We start from the raw sequence: 22267 nt of genomic DNA on the forward strand, positions 1-22267 counted from the left end.
AAAAAGGGGGTGGGGGGTGCGGGGGAGACTCGGGGGAAGAATAATCACTTTAAATGATGCGACCCCCCCCGTACATCCATTTTCACTGGCAGAAAGTGACCTTTGACCTACGTCACGGGGAACATCTTGAAGGGCTGTGGTATTTGTACGACGATGCGGGGGGGGGGTCTCCAGATTATAATACCTGATTGGCACTTTTTAAATTGGTGTCCTTGTTTTGTGTTGGGTTTTCTTTTTTTAGACACATGAAACGGACACATCGTGATTTATTTAGCTTCCGTATCTTGGCAATACACGTGACTACAATAGTGTAATGTCTCTAAGGGTTAGATAATTTAATTGTCACTAACCCATTTGTTAATATTGTTGAATACTTGAGAACTTGCAACATTTCCACACCGACATAAAAAAAATTTACAAAAAAAATTAATGAGAAATATCGTTCAGCACATTCGGTTACTTTTACAAAACCATCCTATTTTTTGTTGGTGACCACAAAATGTGTTTTTGTAAACGCCTTTTATATAGCCTGTCATATCATCATCATCCTGAAGAAATGAATCGTGCTTTGTGGTGTAACCACTTGGTAGGGTGTGAACATTTCCAGCCTGCCCCCCCCCCCCCCCCCCCCCAGAAAAAGCCTCCCATTAAACTTGAAGGCTGCTTCGAAGCAAACGCTCGCGGCTCGCGAACAAATTCTGCGTTTTCTCAATTTTGCAAAAAAGCATTCCACTACGGACCAAAGCTGTGACTGCGACCCCCCCCCCCCCAGCACCGCCCATTGCTAGTGGTCACGAGCAGACGTGGACAAACGTGTTCAACCATTTCAGTGGCCTCTATGTGACTTGAGAGGCCTCTTCTCCAGCCTTGACTTCAACAACACAGTACCCGGCGCTGCACCAACAATCCTGCCGAAGACCAAGAGGTGGCCCGTCGTGACGCTGGTCGCGTACCCCTTGATATATCGAGCAATGAAACGAGTGCTGACAAGTGGCACATGCCTCCGAAATCCTTGAAGATGGTTGTTAAATTCAGGGCTTCATCTCTCACTGAATGCGTGCCGGGTCACTGATATATTTGGTGTAGGCACTTGACGATTTGCCACAGTTAAAGCAAGGTGTATAGTGGATGTGGTGTTGTGCCAGGCGCGGACATATTCTATGGATCATTGGCCGGGACAGACGTGGCTGAGATTAAGCGTAAATTGTAAAAGTCTGCCCTAAGTGTAGTGGTTCTTGTGACAATATATAGGGATTCCCTTTTACTGAGGGGTATTGATAGTGATGTATTGTAATGTTAGCTTGCCTATTGTCAACATTGCATTAGCAGGTCCTAGTAACTATTGTTTTCTGTTAACACTGAAGGTTGGGTGAAGATGTGCATTGCAAAGTTGAACTGCGTTTTTCCTTTCTTCACTGAAGCATTTTGAGTAATAAAAGCTTGAATGCGCCTGAAAAAGCATGTGTACTGCCGTGCCGTATGGTAAAAAAAAACCACCACAATGCTTCTGAAAGGGGCATACTTATTTTGTTAACTTAAATTATAAACTCAGGTGATTATGTTAAAATTGAAAGTGTGACCAACCATCTCCACCAATGCCTTGCTCTTCTCAAGTGTGCTCAGCAACTGTCACACAAAGATCACCAAAAAAATATATATACAACACAGTACCGGGGCGAACAGATTTCTAGGACTGCACCTGATATGACCACTTTCACATTCCTTGTCCAAATAACGGTGCTATCCGAACGAGTGAACATTGACATTAGCCAAGAGAATACATTGGCTTCGAAATTTTGGATGAGGGAATTAACCCCTCCCCATCGCCATCCCCCAGACATCCTGCAGCTTAAATTGTTGTCAGCCACAAACTTTGACATCAACACACTCCCATCTCGACAGCTGCAGCCGTGGAGCGTAGACCTCCACAAGAGACTGGAAGATCGAATGAGATGTGAGCAGATTCATAATTATCAATACATGTGGGACTTGTACCGATGAAGGGTTTTCTTGGTTGTTCATTTTTTGTTTAAGCCTGCAGTAGAAATCATTCAAGTAAGAAATAATTGTTAGGATGGCAAACAAATGTTTAAGAAATTTATTTTCCTTGCTGATACACTTGTGAAAACACACCAATGCGCTGTGGATTTTCAGTTTGAAAATCCATATTTGAAAAGCTGTCCTATCCACTGGGTTTCCAATAAGGTGGGCAAAACAAGTCATCTAATTTTAATAAGCGTATTCATATTAATTGAGTGAGTTGCCCTTTTTCTAATTAATACTTGTTACTCTTTAACAGCTACCACTGCCGTTGTGTGGTGTGATTTTAGTCATTTCCTGTTTTTTTCTGTTCTAAAAATATCTCAGTTAAATTCAATGTCAATGAGATATATGCTGCCAATTGCACGTGCGTAAACGTGTCTGATGAGGGCCAAAGTAATGTTTGTGCAGTGGGTTGATTACTGGAGACAATACAAAAAAAACATTTCATATGGAGAGTGAAAACAATTATAATCTTTTAACATCACCCAGAACTAATTGTACACAACTGCTCTGCCTTGTATGACGGACTCGGAGCTGTTTGATAGCTGATTTGCAAATGGATTTTAATTTAGCTTAACACTGAAGGCAGCTGCACATCTTCTTTATTAGTTATGATATTGAGGAGATACTCTCGGCGAAATTGTCGAGGCCATTTGAGACCCTGAATAACCTTTCAAAATGTACTGCACGATGACCCTTCATTCTCAGACAAAATACAAATACAATGCTGACTTTATTTGTTGTAGGCCAAAATGAATTGTCTTATAAAGAATCAAAAAAAGGCATCAACATTAAACTTTACAGTTTACAAGGTCACACTAGGTCTTCACTGTGGTGCTGAAAAGGTCACCGATGTGTTTTTTGGGTTGTCCATGTTCGGCATGGTGCCCGACGTTCAGCTGCACGTGCTGGAGGCTTATGCAGGAGCTGAAACTTCCAGTATGTGGAGCAAAACTTTTCTCCACGTCATTGCCAAACGACATGCTGTACACAATTTGAAAAGATGTTTGAGTTTATAAATTAATATTGTAATTCAGTGGGCAAATGTAATTTGTACCAAGCTCCATCAGCGTTAGCATCACAACTCAAATAATATTCAATATATTAACCCAGTTTCATCAGTTGCGAAAAAACTGCCATCTGTAAAGTGCATCGATTGGCAGCAATCAATAATTTACTTCTACGTTTTAGGTCCGACACTTAACAAAATGCAGCTCGCCAAATGTATCAACAAAAGTATCTGGTTTAATCAGATGGATTAATGTCACAATTTACTTTTCTGTGGCCTATTTAAAGGGAGGGGGACAGACATTTACAATTTAAGCACAACCTGGGTTGAAATAAAAAAAAATGTACACGCATTAAATAACTCGATCAATTTCAGTATATTTTTCTTGCCAAGTTACATATGAAACACATGGCGCTGGCCGCCGAGGTGGCAACATTTTTTAATAACAACATCCCTGGCACAAGTCGATGATGTCCTGCTGCAATCTGGCTTCGTGTGGAAACGAGTGAATCAGTGTTATATTTTTGTTTTGTAAATGCAAACCGTTACTACTGAATTAACTGTTTTTTAATGTTATATTTTTCACGTGTCCGTTGTTTCCTTTTGTATTTTTTTTATTAACGATTAAAAAAAATTAAACGAGCTGTTTGGATGTGTTTATATTAAAGCAATGCCATCTTTATACGTAGATATTTTACACTTTTTTTTAATTAGTTCTGTATTTTTATACAGCACACATTTTTTTTCAAGTTGAGAAATGGCAATTTAAAACGTTAACATCAGTAAGTTTTTTTTAAACATAGGTGTTGCATAAAACTAGCACTGATATGTGTAAAATAAAATTAAAGTAGTTTCTTTTCTACATAAAACAACTAATAACTGTGAGACAGTTGGATATTTTGCCTTCGATTTTGACGCTGGCCTTTTAAACTGTAATAGGTAGGTTGTGATTGATGTAAATTATCGTTTTATAGTGACATTGTTGGGTTTATTTTCTCTGTGGCTCAATACTGAAGCCTCAAGCTCTGTGCAGTACAGTAATGTCTGTGGTTAATGTGTATCTTTTGTGCATGCAGTGACATTAGTTTAAAAAAAGCAAATATAAAAAATAAACATAATAAATGTACTGCTTGTAGTCTTGGTGCTGAATTCCTGAAAGCTATAATCTCATTCCACACGCTACACACCTGCCCGCTGACATCCTACATGAGTTTATGTTGAACTTCTTTCGCACCGTACGTAGCCAACAGTGCTAATCGCAGGTGCGGGGGAATGACGACAAACTAAAAACAAAAATCATTTTTTTAAAAAAATTCGTTTGCAATCTAGATGATTTAAAAGCGCAGAGCTCCAGTGGATTTATATCATAGGAAGAGCGGTCCTTATGGCTGCAGACGCGTATCTTAAAGCGGCTGAACATGCACTGATCCCTACTTTATTGTGGGCGATATTGGCACATAAAGGGCCGTCCATAAATGACGTCACGCACCTGGGAGGGGGGGGGGGTCAGACATTTGTGACGATGTGTGACGAGGGAGGGGGGTTGAGAAATGTGACGTCACATCAAAATGCACAACTTGAAATCAATATAGACAACACGTTCTACTTAATTAAATATACATTTTAATAATGTTTTTCTCCTACAACATCCGAGTGCAGCGCCACATTAAATACGCAATACAATCACAATAGTTTAAAGCGATTTGAAGCATGTTTTATTTTGGGGGGGGGGCAGTTTTGTGACGTCATATTTGAGGGGGGGTCTGACTTTTTGTGACGAAGAGGGGGGGGTCAAAAATTGTCCAAAATCGCGTGACGTCATTTATGGACGGCCCCTAAAATGTAAAGTAATTGATTAATGAGCCTCGCTGGTAGAGTCATCAGCAATTCTAGATTTGCAGCTTTCGTAACTGCAAGGATTCATACTCATCAGCAAGTCAAATCAGTTCCAAACCATCTGGCAACAAAACTGACACCTTTTTTTTTAAGTGTCAGTTTTGTTGCCAGATGAAAGGGTAAAAAACCAATTATCATATTTTGTTACTGGCAAATGAGGTTCCAATGGTGCAGTTCCAAACCCTTTCATTCCACAGCCCTTATGTTCTCTAGCCCGTGTCGTACCCATGAGGTGGCTGGGCATGTGAGTGACATGACCCAGCAAACGCAGCCTCGCCTCCCCTCGAACCTCTCGATCGCTCGGAGTCTGATCGTAGGTGCAACGGTGACACTTATGACGAAGTCGAACCATCGGATGCCAAGCAGGCATCTTGAGCATTGCATGTGGACGGTCTGCAGCCAATTAAAATGAGGCCTCCATACCATACAACAAAACTGACACACACACAAAAAACATCACTGGTAGAATCTCAATTTGGTGCCCTGACTTAAACGTTTTTGGGACCAAATAAACTTGTTTTTTTTGGAGCAGTGCCCTTCAGCGCAAAGCTCACGGGCAGAGGTCGCAAACGGGTTTTGATTCCTTACCCGTACCCGGCCGCACCAGGGTCGCAAACGGGTACCCGTACCCGGCCATACCCTACCCGTACCCGGCCGGGTACGGGTAGGGTATCAGGTACCTGATTGCGACCTCTGGGATGAAGCCATGTTGCAGGCGCGGGTGTTTGATTCTAGGAACTTGAATTGTACGAAGAGACAAGACGTTGGGAAATGAGTGACAAACAGTTACTCACCAGTGACTCACGGTCTACCCGTACCCGGCCGCACCAGGGTCGCAAACTGTAGCCGGGTATCGGGTAGGGTACGGGTATCGGGTACCCGGTTGCGACCTCTGCTCACGGGCCACTGGCGCCCCCTAGTGGCCGCATTGCTCTGCACATGTGAAAACACCGCCACATCATCATCGTGCTGCTGTGAAACCCCAATGGTTTCAAATGTGTGGCGGACCTCACACTGATGTCTTATCGGCGAGAGTGGCACATCCCCTGAAAATAAGCGAAGAACCATACTGAACATAAAAAACGCCGTACTCAAATTTTGAATGTTGTAGTGGGTTTTCTCTCCAACACACCCGTGTGCTGAAATAGTAACGAATTTGCACGTTTTGTTTACGTGGCATCTTACAAATTTTTGGGGTATTTCGGTAAAGTCACATAGATAGGTTTAAAGAAAATAAACTACGACGTTTCGATCGCAACACAAGCGTTCGTCGTCAGGAAGAACGCTTGTGTTGCGATCGAAACGTCGTAGTTTTTTTGTCATTTTCTTTGAACCTATCTACGTGACTGTACCGAAAGACCCAATTAGAATATGAATTCCTGCAGTCACGAAAGCTTTAAGTCAAGATTTATCTTACTAATTAGCTGTGTCGGGTGGTTAGCGGCTTCAACGATACATTTATATTTTTTCGCGATCTAACCACCACCGCAACAACAAAAAAACTTTATTATTAATAACATTGGTCGCAAATTTTGATTTCGTGACTGCAGGGATTCATATTCTTGCTTCTTTCGGTAAAGTCACGTAGAAGGGAAATAATAAAATAATAATATAAATATAAAACAATAAAAATTCTCACGACGTTTCGGCCACAACGCAAACAGCCGTCCTCAGGTGATGATTGCTTGTGTTGCAGTCGAAACGTAGTGAGAATTTTTATTGTTTTATATTTATGTTATTTTATTATTTCCCTTCTACGTGACTTTACCGAAAGAACCAAGAATAACATTGGTCGCGTTAAGCCTACTGCCAACGACGATGACTACCACGTGTTTTAACCATAACAAGTATAACCCGTAAAAACAAAGTTTTTCACTATAAATCCTTTATATGCGTGGCGGCTAGAGTCCTCTCGTCCTCTGGCTTGAGATGGCTGCCACCTATGGGTCAGATGATTGCATGGCAGCATTAAGCAATTGGTAATTACATATAATATTTTTGTCCTAAAAAGTGTAAAATTTTGGAAAAAAATTTCACGAACATTAATTGTCACGCACAACGAGTCTGTGTGCAAGATGTCAGCTCGATTGGATCACGGGAAGTGGGTTAAAAAACGACCGAAAGATTTGCACGGTCCTAAGCAAGCAAGCAAGTGAACTTAATATAAAGGATTTAATAAAGGATTTAAAAATTGGCTCTACTGGAGCCCGCCGGGTCACGTGACGCGCACGCGGTGACGTCAGCCACCCGGAAGTAAACATGGCGACGAGCGGCGTTGTCTACCGGCGCCTCCGCGTTCCCTCGGCCGCCTCGAGCCCGCGGGAGTCGCCGCTGAGCGCAGGGTCCGACTACCGCGAAGGTTAGCAACAACAACAACAATATCAACAACAACAATAACAACAAAACTACCACCTTCGTTCTCTCTCATCTCTCGAGACGCGTCTCGGTGGAGAAAGCCGCGGGCCGTGGACTTTGGCTTCTTCGTCGTCGTCGTCTTCGTCGTTTTTCGTGCGGATGTTGTCAACCAAACTTTGTTCTAGATTTGAAGCTTTCGTGACTGTAGGGATTTATACTCGTAGGTTTTTTTGGTAAAGTCACGTAGGTAAAAAATAAAAAAATAAAATATTTTAAATAAAATATTTTAAATAAAATATTTTATTATATTTTGGTTTATGCTTATTTTTTTGGTTATTTTCTTTGAACCTGTCTACGTGACTTTACCGAAAGACACAATTAGAATATGAATTCCTGCAGCCGCGAAAGCTTTAAGTCAAGATTTATCTTACTAATTGGCTGTTTCGGGTGGTGGCGGCTTCAACGATACATTTTAATTGCAAAATATTTTAATATATTTTATTTAAAAAAAATACAAATTTCTTATGTGACTTTACCGAAAAATTATAAAATATAAAATAATCGATTGCGATGGATCGATACATACAGCGATTGTTGAGGATTCTGGAATTTCAATCTATTTCAGTGTGGACATTTTGGAACTTTTAAAAGATGTGAATATTGGAACTATAAGACTGTGAATAATATTGGTAATATTGACATACCTTTTCAATAATACAACGTATACACACTGGAGACCCAGTTCCTATCTCACTGCGCTTGTTTTCTTGTTCATGGTTTTGTTTTTTGTTTGTTGAGGTTGCACCCGATTCAAGAGCCGAATAGCTCACAAGGCTACACCTAATAAATTAACTTGAACTTGATATAATTCAGCGTAAAGCAGTTTGGGTTAGTGATGATACAGCACTCTCGCTCAAGTCACTCGCTCTCCGACCGTCAGTCGCCTCCTTAGTCCTTACCATTCTTATATTGCCACTACCATAGTTACTGTGAAGTTCACCCATTGATTCTGCCATCTTACCACCTTGGGGACCAGGTCTCACAGACCCACGGTTTTACCCCTCCCATGCTGTTCTACCCGCCTACACTGCATGTTACAATGCGTCTCTTTCTGCTTGTTCACTCACACTGCTCGACTTTGGAATACCCTCCCATCGTTTATTTTGTCAGTCTCTTAACTTGCTCAATCCAGGAGAACTCTTCACTCTCATTGCAACTTTTTTACGGTGTTTTTTGTTGGTCGCTTGGCGTTTTTTTGGGGCTTTGGGCCCATGCTCAGCAACTTTAGCAAAATTAATTATTAAATAAACAAAAATGTGCAGATGAGATGGAACAAAACGTAAACAATATAATGGAGATGCTAATTAGGTTAAAGGAATAATGGATTTTTGGATCAAATCCGTACTTCAAATCATGACAATTTATGACATTACTGAAACAGTGGGAGTGCATCATTGTATGCCTAGTTACAGCTATATATCGTGCTTGGATGTATGACCACAAGTGCATGCCATCTCTTGTTAGGCTGCGTATTGCCAGGAGATGGCACTACAACAATGGGCTCCATCCACTTTCAGATGTAATTCATTTGATCTCTGTAAATCTGTGTGGAGCTTATGATTGGTTCTTTCGGTAAAGTCACGTAGAAGGGAAATAATAAAAATCAAACAATAAAATTCTCACGACGTTTCGATGAAAAAATCTAAATGTGTGGAGCTATCTCTTTATATGCATGGATTTCCCCGGATATTCTAGAGAGAAAGTCAACCACGGAGATGAAGCAGCAAAATCAGGTCTCGTACTGGTGCGAGGTGAATTGTCTCATCCAGAATGGCTCGGGGAAGACTTCACCCAGCAGTGAAATGATCATGATGACACTGGCTTCCTCCCACATGCCGCTCATTCATGGAGTTGACCAAGCATCTCAATGCGGGCGCTGTTGAAGATTAGTCAGTTTGAGATTCAGTGAGGCATTCCTGGGTAAACAAATATACATTGGTACTCTTGCAATGACGTGTGCACGGGACTGCAGATGTAAGACCAGCAGCAGAGGAGCAGGAGAAGCCACTGCCCCGCATCAATGCACACTCCGTCTTCTGGGTGTGCGCCTCGGCTGGAATAACCTACTACACTGACTTCCCGACGGTGCTGCTCAGAGACAGTACCATCCAGAGGTGGGGGTGCAAACGCTGTCTCTATGCTTCAAGTTAAAAGTAGAGGAGTGAACGGTTATGATCATTCTAATGCATGTTCTCTCTGTGGTCACTTGGATTTTTCTCTGGGTCCTCACAGTTTTTCCCTCCACATTTAGAAACATTCCTTTAGAGTATTTGGCTGATATACCTTTCCACATGATAAGCCACTTCGTTGGGCTATCATTTGTGGCCAGGTCGCTTTTGACAAAGATCTATATAGCTCAGTGGGCCTTGCCTGATAAAATAAATAAAATAGTTGAAGAGTGAATATACACAAGATGTGTTTCAGAATGAAAAGGCATGATGAGAATTCCCAGTTGGGTTTTGCATGTCAAGATGACATAGCCCTTCTTGAATGTTTTCTAAACAAAGCCTGTTTTATATACAAGAATGGAGATGCCATATTTTGTACATAGTGTACTGGTGGTACTTGTTGTACTTTTGCCATCTGACACATTTTTTTCGTGTGTATTTAGCATTTAGTTTTCACCCTGCATGTTTTTTTCTGACTAAATAGTTTTCTCGGTATAGAAAGTGCTTTTATGTGCATTAATTAGTAAGCTGGGAAATGTAAATGGTTTAGTGGGTATTGGGCCATTCAGCACTCACCGGATTTCCAGGCATCAGGTGTTAGCCTCGATTTTTTTTTTTACCAAATGTTGACGGACAACTGCAGATTTGTATCAGTAACTTTTTGGCAGCTTCTTTGGTGAAAATAGGATGATAATACTAATCCAGTTGCTGTGAGAAGATATAATTCAGCTCATTCCTAATTACCTTTAGTTCTAATGGATCACACACTCGCTGATGGAACAGCAATCAGGGTTTGAGGGGTGGGGATTCCCATATACAAATGAAGTTAATAGATTGAGAACCCAAGAATAATGGAGTTTATGGAATTTTGTAATAACTAAATTCCAAAATGTCTATTTGCCATATTGTTGAGCAAAATCATCAGCTAAGGTTAATCCACTGCTGGATGAAGGCCTCCCCAAGCTGTCAACATTCACCATGGATCTGCAATGCACTTGTATTTTCGTCGCTGTGGTCTGCTTTATCGGTGCAGCTGGTGGTTCGTTGCTGCAGTTGCGCTGATGTGCGTGAGCCTGGCGATTGCTGCCTACTGCATGTTCTACTTGGAATGGTACTGCCACGTGCCCGACTACGAGACCCACAACCCCGTCCTCGTCCCCACTGCCACGGCCACCTTCATCCTGGCCGCGTTGTGGTGAGTGCGATCGAGTGTGCCCCAGGAGACGTTTTCTGAAATGAACACGCCTCGCTCGCCACGTCCTTGTGTACGCAATGCCCAAGTTTTTCTTTACTTCAGTTGTGTTAATGATTCACCGTTTAAAATCAATTCTGACGCTCACGACAGATGCAAATTATTTTGCCGTAGGGATTGTTTATTGGTGATTTATGTAAATTATATTCCATTATCTTTACGCTAATTCGAATGAACTTGACAATACATAACATGATCACCTTCCACCTGTCCATCTTGTCTGTAAAGGGGGGGGGGGGTTACATTGGCTCTTGTATTTGTCGTCGAGGTGGTGGGAGGTGAATCACTGCATGGCTAATTCAAGAATACAAGTTGGCTTTATATAGCATCTGAATGCCACCACACGTATGTATGTTGAACTCCTTTCGCACCGTACGTAGCCAAACCTGCTAATCGGGAGTTTGCAATGCACATTTACGTTGATGGCAAACAATAGAAAACTGGACCCTAGAGGTGAATGAAGCATGAAGGTTGGAAACCCCACAATTTGCAGCTCTTGAGAATTTACATTTTTGAATATACAGACGTTATTGTCATGCGGCAGCGTGAAAATCCTGTGAAAATGTGTTTCTGTCGGCTGTTAAACAACACATGGGCAGTACTATGAGAATTCCAAATGGATGATATATTCTTTGCCCAATGGCATGATGCCGATAGCACAATTGGAATACAGTACATTTGGAGAAGACAGACCGTATGAAGTAAAAAATACAGAGCACGTTATGTCGTCAAATCATGCGCATAAATCTCAGTCCGTGTGGCTCTCGGCATGGCAGGTGACACGCCACATCTGCCTCTAACTCAAATTCATCAATCCTTTTGTGCAGCTTGAACATGGCACTGTGGTCCGTGTGGTCTTTCTTCACACCCTTCCTCCTCTTCACTCAATTTATGGGCGTCATCATGGTGATCTCGCTGCTGGGCTGACGACGCACAGGTAAACATCCGGAAGGATTTCAACGCCATTCCTGCTCACAGTGGACTTGGACAGCCCTTTGTCAACCACTGCTATATGAACACCTCCCCCACACTGGTGCAAGTCATGTGGATTACTTGACAATGCATAAGTTTTTTTTTGGTTTAGATCGCCTAATTATAAATGTGTCGTTAAACCCGCCACCACCCGACAGCCAATTAGTAAGGTTTGTCACGTAAACAAAACATGCTAATCCGTTACTAGTACAGCACACCGGTGTGTTGTAAAGTAAACCCACAATATTTACAATTCTAGTACGTTTCGCCAGTAATTACAACTAGCATCATCAGGTAACAGCCAGACATATATTTACGTGATCTAACTAAAAAAAAATCCCGTTATGGATATTGGTCGCAAAAGCCTACGTGGTATACTTAACCATGCTTCACACTGGTTAGTACGGGTTGAAGAGAGGGAGCATCAACATAAAAGTACAGTACAACCATAGATTTGACTTAACTGCCCTCTGCTACCACTCACAGCCTCTACTGCAAGTGTGCAGCGGTAACAATTCAGTATGGTGTGTTCCAATGTTCAACAGGCATATTAACAAGTGGCTGAAAATTAATGTGAATTATCAGTGACGAAGTATATTTCAAGGACAAAACTGGCATGAGTGCTCAGAAACCCAAGCTCATTGTTCCACGGTGTCGAGTTAAAATTGAACACTGACCCATGATGAATGCAGCATTGTGTGACCATTGATTAATGTGTTCACGATAAGCTGCAGACGGGGATTTTTTTTTACTTCTGTATTGGTCGGTGTCTAGCCAGCTGTCACTAATTCGTAATGTCGCCAGTCACTCAAGGTCAGCCGATGGCAAGGTTGGCATTGCTCTGGGCAATTCGGTTTTCTATGGAAATATCCATAACGGCTCAATTGCTGGCCCAGATGAACGCCTGCCCAGTCAATTGGATTTCTTGACTCTAAATGAAGTGACAGCTCAGTGGTGAGGTGCAGTATTTTTTTTTTTAAACAGATATCCTAGGCATAACCATGCAGGGTAATATTAAAACTACTTGTGGCATTATAGCTGTGCCAATTTTGTGTTACTGTAAACTTGTCAATGTTAAGTCAATTTGGGTAGTTAACACATTTTCAAAGTAGGGTGGTTGTTTAGAAGTGTTGCAGTATTTTATCCAAATTTGAGTAATGTGAACTTAATGCCCAACAGCATGGGCCCATTAAATTATATTAAAACACTTTTAAAATATGAACAGAATGAGCTTAAATGCAAGGAAACATACGAGTATTCATCTTACCTTTATTATAATGATGAACAGCAAAATACAGGCACAGATTTACATTTAATTCCTGATATTTGTTCCTGTAATCATGACATGGCCTATGACCAAATCATCCAGAATGCTCCTGATCTCATCTCAGAAGCTATAAGCAGAGTTGAGCCTCGATAATGCATGGGTGGGTGACCACCATGCAAATTAGTGTTATAGGGTATGGGGAGCTACATGGCAGGCAGCAGAGGGGAGTCCAGCAAAATACATTTTTGGACTATTCTTTATGATCCATCGATGCTGCCCCCTTCAACAACCCTCACTATTAAGCACGCTGAAGTACTGTATGGTGAAATATCCCCTACGACTCACATAGCATAGTGGTGTTCTCATCCAGCAATGGATTGATAAAGGGCTGTACATGTACAATCATACTTGTATAAATGTGAATGTCGTAACAGCACAGTTTGTGTTTAGACGTCAAAGACTTTTTAAACTCTTACTGTAGTTTTACAACGGACAAAGTGCTCAAAAATTCTATGTGCATATTGATATTTTGTTTACGTATATCCAAACGACAAATACAATTCGATTGGCATGTGATGAAAAATAAATGCCAGATTATGACCGAGTGCTTTTGAAAACACAATATTGGCAATTGAGATCATTGGTCAGTGAAGGTAGCTTTCCTCTTCTCCACGAACGCACTCATTCCTTCTTTGCGGTCATCCTGTTTGGAAACGTTCACAGCAGAAGAAGCAATCAAACTAATTTGACAAAGAAGTGCGCATTCCCAAACTGTGTTCATTAAACAATTACTCTTGTTTTGAACATTCCTTGGACGGTTATAATTTGCAGAGCCATGTTCTTTTTTTCCCCCCACCAATGCTAATATAAAGGGCATGTTGCGTCAAGTGCTTTCCGAGGTCTATACCATGTTCTGGTCATCACACGAGTCTGGTGCCACCGTGCTCGCACAACATAATAAAAATGTGGAAAGAATGACTGTCGAAACAGTTGATGCATTATGCCTAAAAAGTTCCCCAAGTATTCAGAAATACGCTACATGCGTGTGGATCCACCACTCTAGTGAAAAATGTTGGTGTATTATTTAAAACTAGAAAACTCCCAAACCCACTGGTACTGCTGCAAGGTGACTGGTGAGATGGCAGGATTGCAAGTCGATGCTTTAATCGATTTGTGCAGAGATCCTAATCTACCAGGTGCCCCACTTTCTTCTCACACTGAACACCCTGTATGGAATTGGCTCACCGTCCTATTTACAAGACACCAGAAGATGGGCCTTTAAACTCGGTGAGGGATTCCTGGGTACATTACACTTCAGTGATCTATTTGACAAATCCTATTTTAGAACGGAAATTTCCGTACTAAAAATTAAGCACGGTATTTAATCGTGCAAAACTTACGGTTGCAAAGGTGGCATGGAAGAATCTCTTCTCAAGACGGTTTCCTTCTGCCAGTGAGAGCTCAAATGCTGCAAACAACAATATCTAGAATCAGAATCCTTATTTATCATGGAGAAAATCCGATGAGCTATAAAGCTCTTTTTCACAGCTGTCCAGTAGAGGCGGGTCAGAAGGTTACCACAACAAACGGTACAAAAAGCAAACAGAGTGCAAAGGATAGGAAAGGTAAGCAAATCACAAAAAATGAATACTTCAATACATCCTAGATTCAATCTTAAATTTGTGCGTACAAAGCACACGATCTACTACTGATTGTGCCGTTGCGTTTGCTGTGTGCCGTAACGTTGGCTGCGAGAGATGTGAGCAGCAATGCCAGTCTGCGTGCTGTGATAATGCAGATTGTATCTGCGCGGCAGCTGTACCAGCATTGACGGCCTCCTTAGCCATGGAGATGACGAGCTTGGAGTGGCGCGAGATCTTCTCTCCCAGCTTCACGGCCTCCCCCAGCAGCTGATCGGGTGGGCACACCTTGCTGACGAGCCCTGCACAAGCAAGAGCAACTTAATAGAAACAATGTACATGTACTGGCCCTTTTGTTAATCCACTGCTGAATGAGCACGTCCCCACACCGTGCGGATCGTGGGGGTTATTTGGCCATACACTTCACAACGCTGGTCAGTGCGGATTGGTGAAGGCAGATAGCATCGACGTGGGGACATAGAAGCGCAGTACAACCATGGATTTTGCGACACGAACCATATCTAATTATTAATTCAATTTATTAGACGTGGCATTTCCAATATTTTGCTAGATTGTGGGCAAAACAAAGAGCTGTAAATATCATTATTTACATTTATGAATACAAATGTCTATTAAAAAAAGTGACGAGTATTTTTTTTGTGCTATTAAAAAGGATGTTTAATAGCCGTGTGTAATAAACAGATGCTTCTCTACTTCATTACAAATGATGCACAAAGACATTGCTTATACTGAGACACCAAGTGGCATTTTCAACCATGATCACATGATCACATACAACTCCACAATATCAAACTGGGGAGCAGTTTTGCTTGTATTTTCCTTATATTTTATTCTTCATATTGTTATATGAACCTTATGGCGGGACCCTGGCTCTCGCATAAACTGCGTTGTGATGTCATTTTATGTCTGTTCAAGGCGAACGATACGGTATTCTATTCCTCTCAATGAGTTCTACACAATGCGCTAATCAAAGTTTTGTTTCTTCTGCACTTGGACGACATCACAACAGAATGATCCGCACCAGGTGGGTCGCGGCGTTTATGTGCGCAGTGGGATATTCGCCAAACATAAATTAATTACGATTTTGACTTCCATTTATTCGGGATCCCGGGGTCCCGCAATAAGGTTCCTATGTACAATCGATTCTGATAATGTGACGTGACTGGCAGGCTTGCGTGCGCAACAGAAAGTGAAGCTAGCGGAGAGTGTCTGACCTGCTTCTTTGGCTTGCTGGGCTGAGATCCGGTCTCCGGTGAGCACCATCTCCATGGCCAACGATTTGCCGACCGCTCTGGTGAGCCTCTGTGTGCCGCCCGCCCCTGTAACACGCACGCATTTAAAGGTGAAACCAAAACTATGGATGGATCTTATTGATGCCCACCTGAGCTGTCGCAATAAGAGTTTGAAGCTTTCCTATGAAAAGAAATACAAAACAATGTGGGTCATAAGGTGCAAGTGATGCAAGTGCTAGGAAAGACATAACATCACTGTAAATCCCTTATCAGTGCCTACCTTATTACAGACCAATTCAGACCTTATTGGTCACCCCGTGCTCTTATAAATCTCAAAGCTCATCCCACAAAGTCCCATCACATGGGAGAAACACAAACAAACGTAATATTTTTTGTTGGCTAGTATTAAAATGGCTGCACGCCGTATGGACCTGAAAACTTTATTTTCCCTGTACAAGAATACGGGTAAACCGTTTGGGTTGACAGGTATGAGATCAAAAGAAGGCAGAAGAAGAAGTGGGGCGATGTGGTGCGATTGGACATGGTGGTCCGAAGAGCGGAAAGAGAGATGGCGCAGAAGGCGGCATAAAGAAAGTTCGCAAGTACAGTGGACCCCACAATTGGGACTAACGTGTGGAAGAAGATTATAATTTAAAGTTATGGTCAAGTATGTCATTATAGCATTATAATGTACTCATATTTTAATACCTCAAGGCTGTGATGTCATACATGCATTGCAACAAAGCATCGGACTGATTTAAAAAATGCTCAGCAAGGAAGCTTCAAACTCATGTTTGGATAGCCTGTGTTTAAACAATAAGAGCTGTTGGGTTGTTTTGCTTCCTTCTGTAATGTGTTGCCAAGTGCACCCGATGTGTGTCACGCATTTTATGCTGTCAATGTTTGATACGGCAGCCCTCGCAAAATCTACCTTGGTACTATGTGCTGACTGCAACAACAAAAAATCCCACCGTACATGTGAATAAACATTTGTGAAAGGTGATGTTTAAGCAAACATCACCTTTCAGGAAGATTTTTTTTTATCAAAAAACATGTGGAAATAGCCCCTTGTGCTGCACTGTTAGAAGGGGGCCTCACTGAGCATGACATTTGCTCATGTTAATTTAAATTAGAATTCAACTGCTCAACTATTTTTTATTTTACCAGGTAAAGCCCACTGAGCTATATAGCTCATTTTCAGAAGTGACCTGGCCACAAATGATAGCTGAACGAAGTGGCTTATCACGTGGAAATTTACATCAGCCAAATACTCTTAAACAAATGGTTCTAAATGTGGAGGGAGAAATCGAAGGACCTGGAGAAAAATCTACGTGACCATGGGGAAACATGCAAACTCCAAATATACAGGCGTCGGGGTCGAACCCACAATCTCCTGTGTACCATATATGCATGTGGGCATCATGCGTGTGGTTTGAAGACAGCTGATAACCAGCTGATAACCTGGCAAGCTACATCTGATGAACTTGAGAAATAACTAAAATTCTGAGCATTCTACATATTTGTCATTTTAACATGGGCACTATAGTGTGTGCAATTTTGAAGTGGGTTTTGTACGAGTTTGGTACACTGTATCAATGCATATTTGGCATACCGGGTATGGTGCCAAGAGCAATCTCAGGCTGCCCAAACTGGGCCTTTTCCCCAGCGTAGATGATGTCACACATCATGGCCAGCTCGCAGCCTCCTCCCAACTGCAAAACCATTAAGTCACAGCGTTCAGTGGACTCTTCAATATTGTTATGACGGGTATTGTGGCATCCGTTTACTACCGGCAATGCCGCGAACATTGAGATATATATTCTGCATGTGACAACAGAAACCAGAAATTAAGTTCTCTGACAAGTGATGAAAGCAGTGGATGGGAGAAAATAAACGTTAGGGAAAAATGTCATTTAATTGCTGAAAGAGTGAGAAGTCTGCTTTCTGTTACCCTCAAAACGGGGACATTTCATCATTCCCCTGGCCCCGATTAACCTGGTTTACCCTGCATGGTTTTGCAACCAGATTCCTCCTGCGAGAAGACACACAAAACCTAGAAGAGACCAGATGCTGCATAATTTTTTTTGCTAATCGGAAGCAGAATAAACGAGTTTCTGTTGTTCACCTATTGCCAAACAGGATTTTCTTTTGCCAGCAGCACAGTGATGATCCGAGAGCCAGTGAGCAGCCCGAGTGCAGGCCAGTGTGTGCGCTTACCGCGAATCCATTCACGGCTGCGATGACCGGCTTTTTGGTCTGGGCGACGCGATTCCAGTGCGACAGGAAGTTCCCACCGAAGCACTCGGCGAATGTTCGGTTCTGCATCTCCTTTATGTCGGCCCCCGCTGACGAAAAGAGCAACATGACCCAGCGAAGTGGGCTATTACGCGTGTAAAATCGAACAACAAAATACACCTTCAGCGAGCAAGAATGTGACTGCCCTAAAGAGAGTGGTAGGTTAAGTGGCCAATTACAGCTCTCGAGACTTGATAGGTTTCGATTGAAGGTCTTGAACAATGTACAATGCAGAGATGGCCAATGTCTCCGGGGTCAGAGCACTGAGCCATTATCGCTGAGATTCTGGGTTTGATTCCACATTTCAGACACTCATGATTAAACTGGGTTTCTTGTGTGAGCAAGCACGATATGGGGGGGGGATTTTTTTTCACGTTATATTTGTCTTTTCACTTTGGCTAAAATCCAGCTCTGAAAATCTTATACGGAAATTGGTTTTACTACAATGCAATGAATACTTCTCTGTAGCAGACAGGGCATATGGAAAATAACACCGACTATAGTGTGGCAACCTTTACAGGATATCAGAATCAGTTCTGTAATATCTGCTTTCAAGGCTATCCTCAAATACAATCGAGGACACACTGCCCCGTGACATTTTCGAATCGATACATCGTCTCGTGATAAGGCGCGGATGGCACGAATAATAAAATTTGTGGGAAATATAAAATGCATGTTTCAATGCGAGTACGCATATGCAATGAACACATGCATCTACAGCGTGTGTGTGTGTGCGCGGCTCTTACCGGCGAAGGCACGTTCATTGCCAGTGATCACGATGGCCCCAACGCCCGAGTCCCCTTCGAACACGTCCAGGGCTTGATTGAGCTCCAACATGAGGCCATCGCACAGTGCGTTGAGGGCCTTAGGCCGGTTGAGCTGTATTAAGCCCACGCTGTTGCCCTCTCCTTTCCTCTCCACCAGAATGTACTCGTACTTTGCGCCTGTGAACACATTGCAGCATACATACTGCTGCTTACACGAGGAAATAGACGTGCAGAATTTTCCCTTGTCCATCTTGTAAATAGTACACATACATTCCAATGGGGTATCCGCATTGCCAAGTGGGGTGCCAGTTGAATGCAATTGTATAAGATGTATTCTTGCAGTGTTTGCTTGAGTAGGTGAATCTAAGCAAGCATATATGATGATGTTTGCTGTCAAGAATGGCTATTGTCCAAAACGTCACCTATTATAAAAAATATTCCTTTTAGAGCAGTGTTATTGACCAATTTGTTCAGTTTTGCTAACGTGTCCTTGTGCACCACTGCCAATACTATATCACAACAATTTTTTTCAGCAGTGAAGTGCATTGTCTCTGCAAATTGTACCTCCAGCTTAAATGTTGTTTTACCACCAAACCAAATTTACAACTGAATGTCTTCAACCACATGTACATTGTCTTCATTAATAAATACATTATTAAATGTGTGATGAAATGTTACCGGAGTCTCTGGTGTTCCTTTTTTCATTCATTATTCGACTGGATTGTCAAGTTTTGTGCCCAGGCACAAATATACAAACTGCTTCTGGGCACGACAGTTTTGGTCTAGCCAGCTGAGCTGTGGATAATGTACAATTTAGCACAAGCTCAAGCATTTTTTTAAATAATCTCACTGTTTAAGTCCTTTTGAGTAACACAGAATAACTGAATATCCGAGAGCTCAACAGGGGATTATGACCAACTGAATCAGCACAATGCAGCAGGTTGAAAAACACGATGTGTACATTACATCTGTACGCGCCTGTCTCCATCTCAAGCGTCTTATAGTGATTGTTACACCACGTGAAATGCATGTTTTCGTATGTACTCTAATTAACCAGGATGCTCTAAAAAGCAGGTATGGTTATTTTAAAGGGGGTGATGAAGACTGGTTTGTTGCTTAGAATACAGAAGAAAAGTCTCATCGTGAACTTTCAAGGTTTGGTGACGCTGTTTCTCCATTGCCCAGAGCCCGTGGTTACTAATTCACGTTTTACTATGAACTAACTTTCCACCTGTTGATCTAAAAAAACACGCTTCATTTAATAACAACGTCTACTTGATGCGCTGCTCAGCCGCAACCTCATGAATCAAAGGTAAAAGTAAATTGCGCAAAGGTGGCAGACTTTCAAATGGTAAAACTGGAGTGAGAATAATGAAGGGCATTTCTGTGGATGTGCAACGATGGTGGTGCAATGGAGAAAAGTTCAGTTGCAATTTTTTTTCTCGAGCAAAGAACACAACTGGTTCATAGCCACACATCTGCAATCGTTTATCGGGAGGCTGGTACGAGATCGCGACGTGCAACAGATTGGGAGCCTTATAAAGAACCACGGCAATGATGAAGGGGGGGTTATAGGGAGTTGCGTTGGGGGTTGGAATGGCTAGAGTATTGTTCGGGGAATTGTGTTATAAAAGAAAGCGGTGGGAGAGATACATCTGAAGACTAATCACTGTTTGCTGGGGTTAGGGTGTTTAGATCAGAGTGTTAGGGCAGTGTTTGTAGGTTTGTTAGTATTATAGGGAGTGTTTGTTTACGGATATTAGTAGTGTTGTGGTTATGGGTAGAGTATTGTAGCAGCAGTTTCGCACTCAGCCACACTGTAGAGGTACTATTAGCAGTGTGTCTTGCAATAATAGTATTCGTGGTATTATTACCGTGTTAGTGTTGTCAGAATGTGTTATTGGTGTGATTAGTAGTGTCGTGTCTGGCATTGAGCCGATCTCGCCCGTGCAGTGGAGGTAGTGGTATTAGCAGCTGTGTATTACAGTGTTGTGTGTTAACGTAGTGTTGATAGTGTTATTAGCAGTGTTTATTACAGTGTTGTGTGTTAACGTGGTGTTGAAAGTGGCATTGGCAGTATTTATTACAGTGTTCTTGCGGTGTTCGTGTCATTGTTGTAGTGTTAGTATTGCCGTAGTGTTAGTATTGTTAGTATTGTAGTGTTAGTGTTGTAGTGTTAGTATTATTGTAGTGTTGCCGTAGTGTTAGTATTGTAGTGTTATTGTTGTAGTATTAATGTTGTAGTATTAGTGTTGTAGTGTTCGATGTCGCTCACCCACACTGAGCCCCCGCGCCGCGCTCTGCAGCAGCCGCGGCCTCTGCGCCGCGAGCAACATCCGAGCCGTGGCTCTACACAGCACAGACATGACGAATACAATGGCGAAACGAAAGCAAGAGACACAGCAGAGAGCCGAGAGCAAGAGAGAGAGAGAGACAGAGAGCCGAGAGCTAGCGAGGTGAAGCGATGGATCGCAAGCGAAGGTCAGCGTCAGAAGTCCGCGCAGAAAACCCCCTCGACACGCTTGGGCCCAGCATCGAGATTCGCCGATTTAGGGTCCGCGGTGAAATCTCTCGCGGACGTTGCCAAGTTGCACGTTGGTGGTGGTGGTGGGGGGGGGTCACCACGTTGTGACGTAAGGAACGAAACAGGCGGAATTCTCTACACGAATGTGGCTGACGCCTGATGAAGCTGGTTGTAATTTCTGGCGAAACGTCGTGCTCAAGATTGTTAATGTTGATTTAAAGCTTTCGTGACTGCAGGGATTCGTATTCTTGGTTCTTTCGGTAAAGTCACGTAGAAGGGAAATAATAAAATAATATTTATGTAAAACAATAAAAAAAAATCTATAAATATTATTTTATTATTTCCCTTCTACGTGACTTTACCGAAAGAACCAAGAATAGTGTTAATGTTGTGGCTTGGCTCTACAACACACAACGGTGTTGCTGGACCAGTGACGAATTGGTCACGTTCTGTTGACGTGACAAACTAGTTGGCTGTGTCGGGTGGTGGCGGGTTTTGACGACACATTTATATATTTACGCGATCTAACCCAAAAAAAACTCTATTATGGATGATATTGGTCGCGAAAGCCTCCTGCGTGTTAAACTTGCACACAACTCAAGAGAGACGTTGGGTGGAGGGGCACTTTTTTGTTGTTGTTTGCCAGGATAAAAGAAATAAAACAAACATGACACGTGTGTTGAATCCTTTCAACAAACACGGGGTGAGAAAGCTACAACATGGGACCTTTCTTGCCAGTATGAAAGTATAATAATAGGTTTTACCC

General features: G+C 42.2%; 2 protein-coding genes across 3 annotated transcripts; one reads left to right on the forward strand and one right to left on the reverse strand.

Annotated features, from left to right (window-relative positions):
• The first annotated feature begins 7200 nt into the window (after nucleotides 1–7200).
• On the forward strand, nucleotides 7201–14974 carry TMEM128 (transmembrane protein 128). Of its 2 annotated transcripts, none has more exons than XM_078871524.1 (5): nucleotides 7201–7307; nucleotides 9336–9477; nucleotides 10565–10726; nucleotides 11611–11720; nucleotides 14839–14974. In XM_078871524.1, exons 1-4 carry the CDS (start codon nucleotides 7208–7210, stop codon nucleotides 11708–11710), a joined length of 504 nt encoding a protein of 167 aa, XP_078727650.1. In that variant the 5' UTR covers nucleotides 7201–7207; the 3' UTR covers nucleotides 11711–11720; nucleotides 14839–14974. The 2 variants fall into 2 exon arrangements, with proteins under 2 accessions (XP_078727650.1, XP_078727649.1); XM_078871523.1 differs by having other exon boundaries at nucleotides 14821–14946.
• Nucleotides 12613–21526, reverse strand: ECHS1 (enoyl-CoA hydratase, short chain 1). The gene is made up of 8 exons (XM_078871522.1): nucleotides 21253–21526; nucleotides 18957–19154; nucleotides 18133–18260; nucleotides 17528–17627; nucleotides 15898–16002; nucleotides 14845–14964; nucleotides 14423–14490; nucleotides 12613–13725 (listed from the first exon to the last, which is right to left on the reverse strand). Exons 1-8 carry the CDS (start codon nucleotides 21341–21343, stop codon nucleotides 13660–13662), a joined length of 876 nt encoding a protein of 291 aa, XP_078727648.1. The 5' UTR covers nucleotides 21344–21526; the 3' UTR covers nucleotides 12613–13659.
• Nucleotides 21527–22267: the final 741 nt, after the last annotated feature.

The sequence above is a fragment of the Lampetra fluviatilis genome, chromosome 32 (genome assembly GCF_964198595.1).
Source record: "Lampetra fluviatilis chromosome 32, kcLamFluv1.1, whole genome shotgun sequence".
NCBI classification, from domain to species: Eukaryota; Metazoa; Chordata; class Hyperoartia; order Petromyzontiformes; family Petromyzontidae; genus Lampetra; species Lampetra fluviatilis.